At 40.1% G+C, this 17,789-nt stretch overlaps 1 protein-coding gene across 2 annotated transcripts in view; it reads left to right on the top strand.

The window, feature by feature from the left end:
- Positions 1 to 1,960: 1,960 nt before the first annotated feature.
- ITGB7 (integrin subunit beta 7) overlaps positions 1,961 to 17,789 on the top strand; it is a 40,652-nt gene continuing 24,823 nt past the window's right edge. The window contains exons 1-2 of one of the 2 annotated variants that reach the window (XM_072134611.1): positions 1,961 to 2,121; positions 11,133 to 11,220. In XM_072134611.1, coding sequence (XP_071990712.1) covers positions 11,136 to 11,220 — 85 coding nt within the window. In that variant the 5' untranslated portion in view covers positions 1,961 to 2,121; positions 11,133 to 11,135. The remainder of the gene's footprint in view (positions 2,122 to 11,132; positions 11,221 to 17,789) is intronic. The other variant, XM_072134610.1, reaches the window with a different exon arrangement.

Below are 17,789 nucleotides of genomic sequence, written 5' to 3'. Positions count from 1 at the left end.
ACGTTGGGCCATGAAAGAGACATAATCTGGATAGTGTTAATTTTCTCCATAACATACAGTTGGGGGTATATTGGTTCATTTTCTACTGACAGGTTGTCTCTTACGAGAGTTTCTGTTAAAAATAGAAAAAGTAGTGCAGAAAACATAATGATAATTTTGATTTCTTATGATGTTTTTGAGGTGCAAGTGACTGACTATAGAGAGTAAAGGGTCAAACATAACCACAAGATAATGACTAATATGCCTTCCTGTCATGATATTTTCACACACTGAAACAGAAATATCAGATTTAGTTAGGCTTATAGTCTGTGGTAACACAAGAAGAGCAGTTTTCCAGGATTTTTTTTTATATAGAGGACAGATAACTAGGAGCAGGGCCACATCTGCCATAAGGCGAGATGAGAATCTTGCCTCAGGCGGAAGACGTCTGAGCTCTAAAGTAGGCAGCAACGTTTCAGCAAAGTGGCCAATTGCTCTATCACAAGGGTCTGATTGTTATAAAATAAGGGAGGCTATATATAATAACGGAGCTGTAATGTGTATTAAGGGGGCTCCTTTAGTTACCTTGTAAGGCAGCCCCTTGACATCAAGAATGCTTCCTTCCAAGGTAGTTAAAACAGGTGTGGTTTTCCTTATCCCATCCTGGAAAACTTATTTTAATGTTTTCCCAGAATCCCCTAGTGGAGCGTCCATGGCTATAAGTCTACACAAACCTTGATAAAAACTCTGTAAGGTAAACTCTTACTTGCCAATAAAACCTCTAAAAGATTTGCGGAGTGAGCGGAGAGTAGGTAAGAAGAAAACCAAAGGAAAAATATTTCCAATAGTCTAATATATATATATATATATATATATCTCCTGAATTTACTGCTTATATAAGTAAATTTACTGTATATATATATATATATATATATATATATATATATATATATAAGCAGTAAATTCAGGAGAGTATTTTCTTCCCTCTATAAATCTATATAGACTGTATATTTATTTATGCTTTCTGCTTTTCACTCTTAACATCTTGTTCTCCTTTAAATAGATGTCTGATATTGCTAGTTATCTTTAAAAACATAGCTTTATAGTGGAATAAATCACATGTGTTGTAGAAGTCACATACACTGAAGGCGTCACATGCACTGAGGATGTCACATATACGCTGGGGATGTCACATATGCTGGTGGTGTCACATGCCCTGAAGATTTCGTATATACTGTGAATATCCATTATTTTGACTCATCATCATTATCATTAGTTGAATTCTTAAATGATTCCTGAAGACTGACAGTCACCTGGGATTCCTGGTAAATAAATCTCATGATGTTAAAGGATTTTTTGCCGAGTAAAATATATTGATGATCACAACAAAGAATAGGCTGTCCCAATTAGATTAATGGGGGTCCAACATTCAATACCCCCAGGGATAGCTCACTGTGCAGTGGTCAAACCAGATGACTGCAGACTAATAATAACGAGGAAGGATGTACCAAAGTGATCATGTAACCCTATAATACCCGCATTGTGTAGGGCACTTTATAACTTTCCTATTTCCTAGTGATCTGTCATTATAGAGAAAGTCAGTTTTTATCTTTATGTAGAGTTGTGTCTGCATGTCATGCTTTTTTCTATGTTGCTTGGCACAACCCAGTACAGAAGTACCCCCTCCTTTACACAGTGCCTGAGATCCTATATATAAGGAGGAAAACAGGTGCACCTGCAGGCATTGCCCCACCTCTAATGCACTCAGGAGCTCATTTGCATAAAAACAAAAACAGAGTATTCTATAGTATAACAGTAAGGGTCTGAAAAGTGATTAAATTGCAATGTTACTATATTTGTGGGGGCATTTCGGGGCTTGTGACTCCCTTCAAACTTTCCAACCTTTCTTTGAGAATTTAGTCCAACAACATTTCAGAACTTTTATTCTGTGGCTTCCGTTGTGATGTTTTGCTTCTGTGGCTTCCAGGGGCTTGATCAATGTATGAGGAAGAGGTTTCAAGTGATGAGCTCTGTGTGAAGAGACTGAAATCTGCAGTATATGACATATATAATATTCCTGCTTTACACATCTCATTTCTTCATTTATCCCCGGAGAGTCGTGTATAAGACTAGGAGGAAAAAGTGAGTAACAAATGTCTAGAATATGTGTCTCACTGTAACATAAGTGGATTGTGTAATTATTACTATGATGATACATTTACTACTCATGTCGCACTTTTAATCTATGGAGTAGAATATGCTTTGTTACAATTGTTGTTGCAATGTTTACAATGAATTCTTCCGTAGCTCTTATTAGAAACGATTAATATTATGCTCATATCTGCAGGGACCCATAAGTGTTTACTGAATAAAATAATAATAAATTCCATTATATTTAAAATTGATCATGATTTCACATAATCTAAAGATCAGAAAATCTAATGTTGACAGGTCTTAGTCCTGTGGATCTTTACTGGTACAATCCAAAACGTTTCATTTTCATCAGATATTTTTATGTACATCCTATAGAAATCCTACACAGCTCATGTTTTAGATGTCTTTATCCTATGATTTGTAAAGCGCTACGGAATTTGATGGCGCTATATAAATAAAGATTAATATTATTATTATTATTATTATTATTATTATCAGGGAGCAGAAGGCACAAGATGTGCCACAGTATGGTCTCAGGGAGGTTACTAGTATATTCGTCAGATATTCCAATGTTTTCGGGTTTTGCACGGCTGGGACAGGTATTTAGAAGGGGATTGTGTCGCATGCGATTGGATTTTGGCGCATTCATGTCGGCTTTCATGCGACAGAATTCGGGGGCGGGCTGTCAGACGATCTGACTAAATCGAAATGAGTGTGGGATTTAACTTTAAAATTGTGTCACAAGACAATGCACTTACATACACCGGGAAGAAGAAGGTGAACTCCTGAGCGGGGAAGCAACACATGGAGGATATCAGGCCCACGATCTAAGTGAATCATGGCAGAGTTCATTATCGTCTGACATTCCGGATCGGGGAACGCGCTAGGGATGGGTAAGTAAATGTGCCCCCATATGTTTGCCTCAATATCCTAGCCTAGTCACACAGAGGAAGAATGTGGGCTCATAGTATGTTGTGGTGGCAATGTATTGATCCACTGATTCTCTATACCTCCATGTGCATACTGTAGATCCTTTTGAAATAATCTGATTTACACCGAAAGTATCTCTTTCGATCGGACATCTTGGGGTAATAATATCTAAAAATTTCGCCCAAAATTTTTTATTTTTTTTTGTTTTTACAAACACAGTTCTAGTGATAAATATCCCAATACTTTATGGGGCACATTTATTTACATTGACGCTTAAATTGAGCCTTTCATGACTAACCCAACTCTTTACATCCTGTAATAGATGTGGCTCCATTAATAATAGATGTTGCTCCATCTCTAACCCTTACCAGTCCACAGCAATCAGGGCTCTAACTTTTGACACCCAGTGTATTCATTAGCCTCTATAACAGTGATGGCGAACCTATGGCACGGGTGCCAGAAGTGGAACTCAGAGCCCTTTCTGTGGGCACTCAGGCCATCTGCCTAGGACAGTGTTCACCAAATAGAGCCTATTCCACCAAATTCTCCTACTGCCTCAGGCAACTAAAGAGATGCTGCTCTCAGCGCTATTTTAAAGCGACAATTCATTGGCTGTTTGGAACTGCAAGAAAAGTGAGAAGGTTTTTTGGAGGTCCTCCTGCTGGACCCACCATTCTTCCTCTACAGAGAGACTCTGGAGAGAAGCAACAATGATTTGCCCTCTAAGTCTAAATTTGCCCTCCTTCTTTCAACTGTATTAGTGGCCTCAGGTGGCCGATACAATTGAAAGACGTGGAAGAACAGGTAGCAATAAGCTACTGTATAAAATTCCATGCTGCCACTTCACAGTAAATAAGTGGATTTTGATTGTAGTTTGGGCACTCGGTCTCTAAAAGGTTCTTCATCATCGCTCTATAATGTCAGGCGAGTGGTCTTAAAAACAAGCAGCGTATGACTACCCATATAACGACACCGCACAAAAATATTATTTACCTACCTATATTCAGATATTACAGGACTGAGATTTAATGTGGCAATGATGTGTCATTCATCATGATATAAGGTGCCTATAAGGCAGCTTTCCTAATCGCATGTAGGTGTAAAGACGACACAGAAATATTGAATTTAGCAGTTTAGCTTAGAGGTTTAGAAAACCACTGATGACACATTTAGATTTATTGTGCTAAAAAACATAAATGAACTGTGATGAATATTTGCATATCTTTACATTTTGTATATGTTCAATATTTACCCGAGGATGTGGTTATCAAGCAAGATTGTCCACAATATTATAATATTACAAAGAAAACCCAAAAATTACTCACCTCTTCAAGGCCTGACTTACACGGCCGTTGGGGGACGTATATACAGCCTACGTACAGCACCAAGTAGTGGAGTGGTGTGGTGAGCACCTGTCCTATCTTTCCCCGTAATACAGGGCAACGCCATGTTTCTCTATGGAAAGGGGCAGGGTGAGAGGCGCTCATCCCCTCCTCCTCTCCCAGATGCAGACTTGTGCCCACCGTGCTACGGTACGGCGGGCACACATTCGTCTGAATATAGCTTAAAGGAAATCTACCATTCACCTACTCTCCACTTTATCCCCATCCTGGGACTTGTCTCCGCTAATCTGTACACGCTAGGATCATCTAAAATAAAAATTAATAAAAAGCAGTCCGGAGCACAGGGACGTGATTTGCGTCACTCCAGGCTGCTAATTATTCACGCCTCTTGTGTGACGCAACTTCCCTCTCCAACATGGGAGAGGGAGGAATCTATCATGCAGGAGGCGTGAATTCAAGCCTCCAGCATGATATCAACTTCCGTCTCCCAGCATGAATAATTAGCAGCCCAGAGCCCCAGACATCTAGTCCCGGCACTCCGAGCTGCTTTTTATAAGTCTCTTTTTTAGGTGATCCTGGCGTGTCAAGATTAGAGAAGATAAGTGAATTTATTACCTGTGTGGTAGAACATGAAGCTGTTGGCTTCTTTGCTGTATTAGATTAATGTGGCGCTCAGATGTCATTTATTTGGGGCATGGCAGTACTATATATGGACCAAAAAAATTATTTAGGGGAAATTAATATGGCTTACCAACCCGATTCTGACATTAACACAGAAAATCTGGACCTTCCGCCTCATTTGGTGAATACATTTCCGATTTCCCTTCAATTTGTGCCCACTTTATGTTACCAAGATTTTGACCCTGAGTATGAATTTTTATACTACAGACAGAGATGGTAAAAGCAGAGATGGTATCTGTGTGCAGACAGTATGTGGTGTCACCCTGTATCTGGTATAACATCCTCCTCACCCATTCTCACGGTACGTGTCACATTCAGACACACATTTTTCAATTTCTCATGCAGATAAATTGCTAAAAGATCATAGACATTTATTTAGTGTAATCTCTGTAGTGTAAAATTTAATCACTCGTCCTAAATGGTGCCCCTCAGTTCTGCTCATTAGTAGATATTTCCATGGGGATACCCTCTAAAAAGATCCTTTAAATCTTTAAAAGACCCTTTCAAATACCCATGGATTCTATAGATCAGTGCTGTACATTACTATTAGGGTTGCGATGTGCTCTGGATAGGGTCCTATTTCCATGTTACAATAATTCCAAAATCCAGTCTCAATATACAGTTTTATAATAATTTAGTTTTATTGATGCAAGCGGCAGACATTCAAATAAATGGTGTGATTTTTTTGGTCAAAACATCGACCTTCATCAGACACAGTTTGCTAAGGAATACAGAATTGAAAAATGAGTAGTGCCACCTAAGTGATCTGCTAAAGGTTATCCATGGAAAGACCTGATACCCCGCCACATCCCTAGAGCGGGACCCCACGCTGATACCCTTTGCACTAGCAGACCACTTAGGCACTACTTCTCATTTTACAATACTGTACCCCTTAGCCAACTACAAAACATCATACAATTTATTTGGTTGTTTGCCACCTGCATCAATACAACTCTATGTTGAGGCCAACACCAGTGTGACTGCATCTTGGAATAACCCTTCTAATACCTATTCATAAAGTTCAAAGAAAAATAAGAAACTGTAAAATGAGAAATTAAAGATAAAAATGAACCCACAATATAGTTATCACTCTTTGTCTGTGGTATTTTAGGACCATCTCTTGAATCTGTAATAAATCTTCAGTCCAGAATATAGACATGTTTATACACTACAATGTTCAGTGATGTTGTACATACAGTATATAAGTTATAGAGATTTTGCCACGTGTTACAGAAGAATATATTTTATGCAGACATTGATTCTCACTAAACATGTAGGAAACTGGTTTCTGGTTTTCTCTGTTAGAGGAAACACTTAGACAAAACCTTATTTGGTGCTAAATGCAGCTGTGGTTTGCAGTTGGGCGACAACCAGACAGATGTATGTGAAGAGCAAAGTGACTTTTTATGAGTGTACTCAGTGCAAGGATGGACTAGAAATCAGTGTTATCTGGAAAGTCCTATTCCTGCCTATGTTTGCTTTGTGGGACTTCCTAGTCGGTGGGAATATTAAAAAAAACAAGTGTCATCCATATATTGACCTTATTTGAGGGTCAGAGGTTGGGACAAGCTAATGACATCAGTCATCAGCCAGCCCTTGGTGCATCTGCGAAAATGAAAGACACACAGATTATTTTTGTAGACATACTCTCCGGCAGCATACGGGTAGCATTAACCAGCTGTGAGGTTTTACTATTCCCTTTCTAAAACCTAACTTGATTACTAGAGTTCCACAGGTGCAACTTTGTTCACGGCGGCAGCCAAGGTGAGGTACACAGACGTTAGGCAGAATCTTGGGGGGGGGAACAGGCAGGAGGACGGGACGGCACCTTGGGATCGGAGTCCGAGATGAAGCAACAGGTCAGGGTAGGCGGAACAGGATCAAAGTCAAATACAGAACCGGGATCACAATGGGAAATTAATACACAGGCACAAGGCAATGACACTGGCTTTCTCAGCGGCTTAGAGCACGAAGATCCGGCAGGGAATGCTGCGAAAAGCCGGCTTTTAACCCTATCCTGGACTGGCCAGCACCAATCAGCAGTGCGCTGGACCTTTAAATCTTGCGAAGCCGGCGTGCACCCTAGGAGACGGGGACGCGCTCGCACGGCCGCTAGACGGGGAGCAGGAACTCGGATGGGTGAGTGAACGCTGTGGTTCGTAGGGGCATACGGTGGACCACCGGTGAGCACGCATGACACAAAATGACAGCAAGCAGAGATCTAAAAAACCATGAGAAATTAACTGACTCTGACTCCACAAACACATGAGAAATTATAAAGTCTATTGTTCTATTCATGATCTGAGTATTTGGGCCAGGGGAGAACAACATTTATTGGATGATAACATTTATTGGCAAATTATAGTAATAATAGTACTGGAGACTCCAGAACAGGCAATGAAAATAATGGAGAGACCCCCACAGTAGAAAATAATAATACTGGAGACCGCATAGCAGTTAATAATACTGGAGACCCCCAGAGCATAAAACCACTAAAACTGGAGTTCCCAGAGCAGACAAAAACAGCCCTGACTGAAGGAACATATTAATAAGAATACTGTCACCTTATCATGCCTGATAAATGACACAATAGGGGGAATTCATTATAAATAGCAGAACTTTTTTTTAGAAAACTGGGTTACAAAGCATGAAAATCCCCCCCCCCCCAACTTATATTTTATCAGTTGTGAAAATTATAGAAAATTATATCAAACAGTAATGCCAATTATTTTTTTTTAAAGTAAGAAATGGGAAAAGAGGGTGATTGGTGTGCTGGTGATTATGTTTTGCAGGTGTTTTTAAATATTTTGGATAGAGTTTTAAACAATTTTTGTTACTAATAGATTCGGTGAACACAAATGCCGAACCTAAATCGAAACATAACGACTAGGCCCTCTTTCGTTTTTGCGTTTTCATTTTACACTCCTTACCTTCAAAAATCTGTAACTTGTTTATTGTTCCATGTAAAGAGCTGTGTGAGGGCTTGTTTTCTTTGTAAAAAATTGCAATTTATAGTAACGGTATTTTATATTCCATGTCATGTACTGGGAAGCAGGAAAAATTACAAAATCAGTGAAATTGGTGAAAAAATGCATTTGTGCCATTTTCTTTTGGGCCTTGTTTTTAGAGTTTTTACTGTGCGCCCCAAATTACATTTCTACTTTATTCTTTGGATCAGCACAATCGATGGATACCAAATTTATATAGGTTGAATAATGTTTTCATAAATTTACAACCTCCTGTACAATAAAAACATCTTCATACTTTTTCATACTTCAGTGTATGGAGCTGTGGGTGGTGTCATTTTTTATGACTTTTGATGACGTTTTTAATGCTCCCAATGCACTATTTTTCAATACAGCATTAGACGTCGGGAATAACTGTTATTATATTTTGATAGATTGGACATTTTGTGACGCTGCGATACCTAACATTTTTACTGTTTATTTATATTTACATCAGTTCTAGGGAAAGGGGGTGATTTGAAATTTTATGTTTTTTTAATTTTTTTTTTTCAACTTTTTTAATATATTTTTTTTCAATTTGTTTATTTAATTTTTTTTACTATTTTCAGTTCCCCCTAGGGTATTTTAAACCTAGGTTGTTAAACTGATCCTACCATATACTGCCAGGGCTGGCACCAGCAAGTGTTGGTGCCCAGAGCTGCTGGGGGGGCCACATAAGGCTGAGGGGGCTTGTATAAAATAACCATGAGGAGGCCGTTTGATATGATAAACTAGGGAACAGGAGACTGTTTTAGTTTCTGAATTTTTATTCTGTCATGTGAGTTCACTGCAAAGGGGCCGACTGAGGCTTTGTCACCCAGCAGCCTACTGAAACCTGGCGCCGACCCTGCATACTGCCATACAACATACTGCAATATGCAGCAAATGCTCACTAGCTATGGAGAGGGCTCACGTGCTGAACACTACCAAACACTAAATCACGCTAAGGGGTTAACTAAAGATTTTTTTTCTTGGTAGTGTTTTTTTTTAAAAAACCACATTCACTCAATGTGAGCAGCTGCTTTACCGAAGTATAGAACTGTTATTATGATTAGTTTGCATCTTCATCCATGAAAAACCACACATATAGCAGGTGCGCTATTCATCTTGTGGTTTACAGGTTCCTTACATCTGTTCTCATCCTCTTCTAGATCATAACAACCCTACTAGAACAATGGACAAAATCGAGATAAACCTTAAAGGGAACCTGTCACCAGAAATATCATTTTTAGTTGGTGTTAGGTTCTAATAGCCTATGCCAGTAATGGCGAACCTTTTAGAGACCGAGTGCCCAAACTACAACCAAACCCACTTATTTAAATGCAAAGTGCCAACATGGCAATTTAAGCAGGAACATGTTTCTACCTGTTTTGTCACTGTTTTTAATTGTATCTGGGTCCTGAGGACACCATTACAGTTAAAAGAAAGAGCTTCCTTCCAGGGTCCCCTGAAAAGGAAGAACTGCGGGTCCCAAAGCAGGAGCTCCAATAATAACGTAGCCTTGACTGCACCTCCTTGCTCCTCCTGTAGTCCCAGGCAGCTAAGGATGTGTAGCTTCAAAAAAGCACTGATCACATCACATCCAGGGTGGCCAGGGTCTGCAGGAGACTCTGTGCTGGGATAATAGCCTGGGTGCCCAGGGAGAGTGCTCCGAGTGCCACCTTTGGCACCCGTGCCATAGGTTCGCCACCACTGGCCTATGCTATGCTGATTTAAAAAAATGGTTTTGTCAAGATTCTGAATCATTTCAGTACAAGCAGTCCCCGGGTTATATACAAGATAGGGTCTGTAGGTTTGTTCTTAAGTTGAATTTGTATGTAAGTCGGAACTGTATATTTTATCATTGTAATCCCAGACAGAACTTTTTTGGTCTCTGTGACAATTGGATTTTAAAAATGTTGGGTTGTTACAAGAATCAATATTAACAATAAAGCTTCATTACAGACACCTGTGATAACTGTTCTAGCTGTTTATTGTAGCCTAGGACTAAAGTACAGTAAATTACCAATATCCAGAGGTCCGTTTGTAACTAGGTGTCGTATGGAAGTCGAGTGTTCTTAAGTAGGGGACCGCCTGTACTTTATATAAGCTAAATTCACACTACCTGCCAGGAGCATGTGTTGATTCCTGTGGGTAAGGCACCTGCAGCATGTGTGTGCCTGTGTCTCCTCATACATACTTCGTCCATTCCACATCATCCCCCTCCCTCCCCTGTTGGTCAAATGCACATGACAGTATGGAGGAGAGGAGACTGACACAGGCACACACAGGCTGCAGCTGCCCTCTCAGGATGGATTCCCACATGGCATTTTTTTAAAGGCATCCAAAACGCATTTCCCATGAAACAAATATGCATTTTGGCCTAATCCCCTACCACTTACATTTCGGATGCTTTTAAAAATTCGACAAAAACTCCACTTGAGAATCTGCCCTCAGGGACTCGCTACGTGCTGCTGGCAGGGAGCCAGGTAATGTGAACTAAACTTATAAAAACTGCTGAACTTATTCAGAATGCTGACATAGGCATTTTTAGAATCAGTATAGCATAGGCTGTTGGAACCAGTCACCAGCTAACAATGACAATCCTGGTGACAGGTTCACTTTAAAGGTGATTTCAAGGATTCTGGAAAACCCCATTGAGTTAGGGGCAGGAATGGCCAACAATGAAAGGGGAATTCCGCCTTTCATATATCTGCCTCCGGCTTCTGGTTTCCACAAAGCTCTGGTACTTCTGGTTTGTAGCCCTGCACATGATTTTCGACCTTGTACCAGCAAACAAAATCCTTGCCTGGGGACAACAAAGGAATGGACATCCCACGATCAGAACACTGGTCTCCTGATTGGGCACAGCCAGCAGAGACTAGAACATCGGAGTGAATCCGGAGCAGGACATGTACCTTTTTATTTTGCTATCCCTGTCCCAGACCTCATGGGGGTTTGTGTATATTTGTTGATGGTTATAAGTTGCATTTTAGCAGGATAAAAGCAAACATTTTATACAAGTTTTTCCAGTCTGTGACTTTATTTTGTTCATTTTCAGAATATGGTGGCTGTGGTGTACATTTGGATTCTGGGACTTCTTATATATCCACTGTCTTATGGAAACAAGGGGATAGAAGATCCAACAGGTAGTACGATATTTCAGTACTTTCTTTGTATGCTTAGTCATCAGTGTGGGGGGTGAGAGCATGATAATGGAACTGGTATTTCTATACATCAGCCATTGTCACAACCACATTTGCTGTATAAATAAGAACATAAGCAAATAACAGAAATACTGTGGTTATTTGTTCCAGATAAGAGATCATAGATTACAATGTTGACTCAGAACTAGAGGAGAACTGATAAGGAACTGAAACACTTGCATTCTAAAAACTTATCATTCTTTCTGGTTCCCATCATTTAAAAGAAGCCTAGAAAACCAAAATAATTTTATTTAAAATAATTGTCCACCCAGAAAACAAAATTTGAATAGACAACATAACAGATTCTCTACATTCTTCTCCGAGTGCCTCCATTACCTTATTTTATTCCCCTTATTTTGGTTGCATCATGGCCTTTATATGGTTCATTGTTGTGGTCTAATAAACTTGGGGGTCACCCAACATTATACAAATGTCAAATATACTGGTGCAATGTGAATCCTGCAAAATGAAGAATGCTTACACATCAGCTATACATTGGCTGAGCCCTTTAATTATAGCAAGAGAACCATATATTTATGCTAGGAGTAGCAACCACCAGACTGTAAGGGAGGGGCGACTGCTAGGGCTGCACACAATGGGGCTTATTTACTAAGGCTCCGCGGATTGCACTTTCGTCTGATTTTCAGAATTTTCGGGACTTGCCTCGCTGTGACAGGTATTTAACTGGGGAATTGTGCCGCACGCGATCGTATTGTGGCTTTCATGCGACAGAAATCGGAGGATGGGCCGTTGGGTGATCTGACTTATTTGGATTGAACGCAGAATTTAAGATTCAAAACTTGTTGCAAGACAATGCACTAGCAAACACCAGGAAGAAGAAGGTAATCTCCTGCAGACCTGAGTGGGGAGGCAACACATGCAGGATATCGGGCGCATGATCTTCGTGAATCGCGGCAGAGTGCATTCTGGACGGACAATGCACTTTCAGGGATTTCAGGGAAAGGTAAGTAAATGTGTCCTATTGTCCCCTTTGTCTCCAGGCTTGTTCTTTCCTCAATTCAGTTGTTTCCATGTGTCTAAAAGGAACCTGTCACAAGATTTTCACTAATAAACCTGAAGACACGTTCCCATAGCACTATGCTATTGTATGCACTGCTTTAGCTGAAAAATGCAAAGATCCTATCCCCAGAAAATGAACTTTATAAACCTACCTGGCACCCTGCCAGATGGAGTAGCGAGTCATAAGGGCATTTGGTCGGACCCAGCAGTGCAGCTGTCAGCCTATGCATTTGACTGTTCTAATACACTACCATGCATCAGTATGGCAGTGTATTAATTTGAACAATTGTTCAAATTCCAGTGGGGGGCAAGAAAAAAGTGGGGAAAAAAGTTTTAAAAAAGTTTGATAAAAATGTTTTAAGCTGAGCTGTGATTGGTTGCCATGGGCAACTAGAAATATTCTGACAGCTTGATAAATCTGCCCCATAGTGTCAAACCTCCAAACAAAATAAAACGTGAAAATCAGCAAACAAACAGCACATGTAGGGTATCGCCACATCTGAAACAACCCGTACAATATAATACAAAAATCATTACTGACCCCGTATGGTGAACACCTTAAAAGAATAAATTAAAAACAAAGCACAAATTATAACAAACCAAACAAAAAAACAACATAAAAAGTGATCAACGAGTCACATATACTTCTGTATGATACCAATAAAAAGTACAACTCTTCCCGCAAAAAATAAGCCCTAAAACTGCTCAATCAACAAAAAAATAAAAATATTATGCCACTTATTAGACAGCAATGCAAAATCAAGGGATTTTTCTCTCCAAATGAGTTTTTATTTTGTAGAAGTCAAAAATTAAAAAGCTAAAAAAAACAGGATATCACCGTAACCGTACTGATAGGAAACATATCTATGCTATGTGTATAAAACACACAAAAAAACATAAAAATCAATTACTGAATAGAAAAAAAAGCTAATAAAGGTTAAACAATGGGGTATTGTGTCCCCAAATATAGTGTTACTGCAATCCTTGAGGGGTCTAGTTTTTAAAATGGGCCCACTCTTTGGAGGTTTTTACTGTCCTATTATATTAAGTGCCTGCAATCTGTTCCAGCAAAATCCGCCAATAGACGCTCCTTCCCTTCCAAGCCCGGCAGTGCGCACATACAGCAGCTTATGATCACATGTGGGATATTACTGCATTCAAGAGCAACTGGGTAACAAACTATGGGATGCATTTACTTCTTTAATTCTAATTTTCATTCTAAAAATAAAAATTTATGGGCCAAAGCAAGGTTTTTTAAAAAAGATTTTCACTGACACGAACCAATATAATTACTTTCTATAAAACATCTGTGGTGGTAAAAAGCTCAATATCAATGTAGATAAATTCTCTGGGTGGTGTAGTTTCCAAAATAGGATCATTTATAGGGGGAGTTCATTGTTCACGTAGTTCAGGAACTTTTCATATATATAAATATAATGGCACCTGAAAAAAACTTCATTGTAATCTGCCCTCTAAAAGCTCAATGGCTCCTTCCATTCTGCGCTCTGCTGCGCGCCCCTAAAGTAGTTTACATTCACATGTGAGGTATAGCCGTACTCATAAGATATGTGTTTTCTCATATTATCCTGAATGAATGTGTAAATTGTAGGACTAAACAATCATTTTATTGTAAAAATGTAAAAATTCCAAATAGAACCTCCATTTTGTTTTGATTCTTGTGAGAAGTTTAAGGGGTTAACAAGGCTACTAAATTCTGTATTGAATAGTTTGAAGGGTGCAGTTTTAAAAACGGGGTGATCAGTGCGGAGTTTCTAATAAATAGAACTTTGAAAACCCTTACCTAGATGAATTGTCCTCTACAAATATTGAATCTGAAATTTACCGCAGAGAACGTGCCGCTGGATCGCGAATGGGCCGGGTAAGTAAATCTGCCCCAGTAAGTTCCAAACTTATAACTTCATACCGTGAAAAATCGGGCTGTGTCCTAAGGGTGAAAATGAGCTTAGTCCTTAAGTCCTTTTCTTGTTCTCACAGTTTCTTATTTTTTTACCTGATTTGCTGTTGCTGGTGGTTACATTTCTCTATATATCTAGATTAAAGATCCTTCACTGTCCTCTGAAATTGTACACGCCTGATAAATCCAGAAATTCGAACACAAATTCCAACAGGAATTCCTGTGATGCCACATGACTATCTCACCTATGAGTCTTGCTATGTATCTTGCACTAAATTTTAGAATTAAAGAATTTTTAAAAAGTGTCCCTTAAAATGGTTTGCATTAAAAAAAGGAAATAAGGGAATAACATTTGCATGTCACTATGCAAAGTATATGGTTATATATACGTGAGAGAAATACTTCAGACAAAGTCTAGAATGAGTTATCAACTACAAATATGACTTATTTCCCTAAATGAAAATGAGAAATAACCATGTTTGAAAAGAAAACCACAGACAACAGGAGGACTGAAGTGTGAGACATCATGAGCAGAGGCGAGTGTGAGAATGAGGAACGTGCAAGGTATGAAAGTGAAACCATCCTCTGCCCTAGTTACCAATAAATACAAAGACGAAACAACTGGCATAAAACTTACCAATAATATAACTAGATCTCAAGCTAAATTTTCAACAGAATTGTATAAATGAATAGTGCAGATGAAAATAGTAAACTTTGGGATATTGTATAGAAATATATTGTAGTAATCTGTTCCTGTGTCCTTATTTTCCCCCCGCCTTTCTTCTTAGATTTAAGAAGTTTGTGTAAATCAGCTTTCTGTAAGAATGTGGTATTTTTTACATACACGTCCCCAGTATAACCAGAGTGTTAGTGTGAATACACAACTATCTCAATAATCCCTTTCACAGGACTGGTGGAGAGAGACAAATACAATGCTCAGGCTATCACTAGGAATTCTATGGCCCTCCTTTTTTAAAATAATACTGTTTATTTTAATAATAATAATTCCTTTATTTATATAGTGTACATAGATTACGCAGCGCTGCACAGAGCTTGCCAAATAAGTGCTTGTCCCCATGGTGCTCACAATCTAATCAACCTACCAGTATGTTGTCGAGTGTGGGAGGAAACCAGAGGACCCAGAGGAAACCCATGTAAACTCTTATTAATACATACAAAACTATGGGGCAGATTTACTTACCCGGTCCGTTCGCGATCCAGCGGCGCGTTCTCTGCGGTGGATTCGGGTCCGGACGGGATTCACTAAGGCAGTTCCTCCGCCGTCCACCAGGTGGCGCTGCTGCGCTGAAAAGCATCGGAACGCGCTGGAGTTCACCGGGCCGGACCAAGTGAAGGTAAGCGCGTCCCAAGCGACCCTTTTTTTGTTTTAAATGCAACATTTTTTTCGAATCCGTCGGGTTTTCGCTCGGCCACGCCCCCCGCTTTCCGTCGCGTGCATGCCAGCGCCGATGCGCCAAAATCCAATCGCGTGCGCCAAATTCCCGGGGCAATACTGGGAAAGTCGTTGCAAATCGGAAATATTCTGGTAACACGTCGGGAAAACGCAAATCGGGCCCTTAGTAAATGACCCCCTATATCTTTACTGGTGTCATTCCTTAAGTCATATAAATAGTCAAAATAACACATACAGTTACAGCCCTCTCTCACTCTAGTCCATAAAGTCCTTCAATTTTTTCTTCATAGGGGTCCCTGGACTGGCAAAATGTTTGTCCTTTTACCCCGCCCCACACAATAATTTCCCATCACTGTGTAGTGTAGTAATGTAACAGAACCAAGAGTGATACATAAAAACTGCACCAGAATCAAAATTACTGGGTACATACACTACCAGAACCAAGTTTACTACATAGATACAGGACCAGAAACAAGGAGAGTTAGACAGACGACCTTACATTGCAACAGATTTATCAGAGTCTGAAGGTGAATGATAAATCTTCCATTGTATAAGACTGTCTGCGTGGAAGTCGCCCTCTTGGAAGAAGATAACAGGGAGTCACAGCTCACAGGAGACTCTGCACAACTGTGAGCTCATGGGTAATATCAACGCTTACTATAGATCTGATGAGTCACATATGTTGTCCAGGATTTCTCTTTCATATTCCTATACCTGCCCATCATGTAAATTTCTTGGAACACAAATCAGATTTAGCAAAACAAAATTTTTAGCACCAAGTTTAATACTATTCTGCCGATTCTGTAGAAATGACCATTAAACCCACACCTAGCCAATATAATCTCAGCGCCCCACAGTGGCCAATACAGTGACAGTGCCCACCTACTGTAGCCAATGTAGTAATAATACCCATACAGTAACCAATATAGTAACAGTGCTCGTCCAGTGGCCAATATAATAATATTATTAATAATAAAAATTATTTTATTCATATAGTGTACAGAGCTTGCCTAATCAGTCCCTGTCCCCATGGGGTTCACAATCTAATCAACCTACCAGTATGTTTTGGAGTGTGAGAGGAAACTGGAGGACCCGGAGGAAACCCATGCAGACACGGAGAGAACACACAAACTCTTTGCAGATGTTGACCCTGGGACTTGAACCCAGGTCCCTAGCACTGCAAGGCTCTAATGCTAACCACTAAAGGGCACATGGGCACATACCATCTGCCTCCAGGGAGAGTAACATACCTCCCAACTGTCCCAGATTCGGCGGGACATTCCTGGTTTTTGGGCATTGTCCCGCTGTCACGGTCAGCTGGGAGAATGTCCTAGGCCAGTGATGGCGAACCTTTTAGAGACCGAGTGCCCAAACTGCAACCCAAAACCTAATTACTTATCGCAAAGTGCCAGTACGGCAATTTAACCTGAAAACTGACGGTTTAGTTTAGAATCAATAAAATTATACATTCCCAATCAGAGGTAGCTTCCCTCCCATTGCGTTTTATTTGCATTTCAAAACTCCTATACTTGTTTCATACATTGAGGAAGAGGCAGCAGTCCTATACACACTGAAACGCCACTTTTACACCATTTTACATCATATAAAAGAGTAATAATGGAGGATGCTGGAGGACTGGAGGTTACAGGAGGAGTCTGAAGGACAGTAGACTACAGGAGGAGGCATAAGTGGGAGGCATGGAGTAGGTCTCCCAAGACCAGGCCCGGGACTAGGTTGTAAGTATTTTCCCCTGATGGTGGTCCTAAAAATGCTCTGTCATTCCTATAAGAAGGACCTGGGAGTAAATACTGAACATATATATCTAATAGATTTCTATTTCAACAATTCAATATATTGTTGCTAAAAAAATTCTATTATCGCGAGTGGTTTAGGCTTTTATGGTGTGTGGGCAGCAGCGCGGCTCCGATACTGCTTAAAGCTGAGTAAAATTCAAAGGACCCGCGTGCCAGCAGTGAGGGCTCTGCGTGCCCTCTCTGGCACGTGGGCCATAGGTTCGCCATCGCTGTCCTAGGCTGTCCTTCTCTCCGCCGCATAAGAGGGAGAGCAGCATATAAGAGCAGCAGAGCAGCCGATGCATCAGGGCAAGGAGGATGCAGGACCAGCCCCTGCTACCTCCTCACATGTCCCTCACATGACTCCGTC

This window comes from Engystomops pustulosus, chromosome 2 (assembly GCF_040894005.1).
Source record: "Engystomops pustulosus chromosome 2, aEngPut4.maternal, whole genome shotgun sequence".
Lineage (NCBI taxonomy): Eukaryota > Metazoa > Chordata > Amphibia > Anura > Leptodactylidae > Engystomops > Engystomops pustulosus.
Note: the sequence above shows the minus strand (reverse complement) of the source record. Positions and strands in the feature narration are given on the sequence as shown.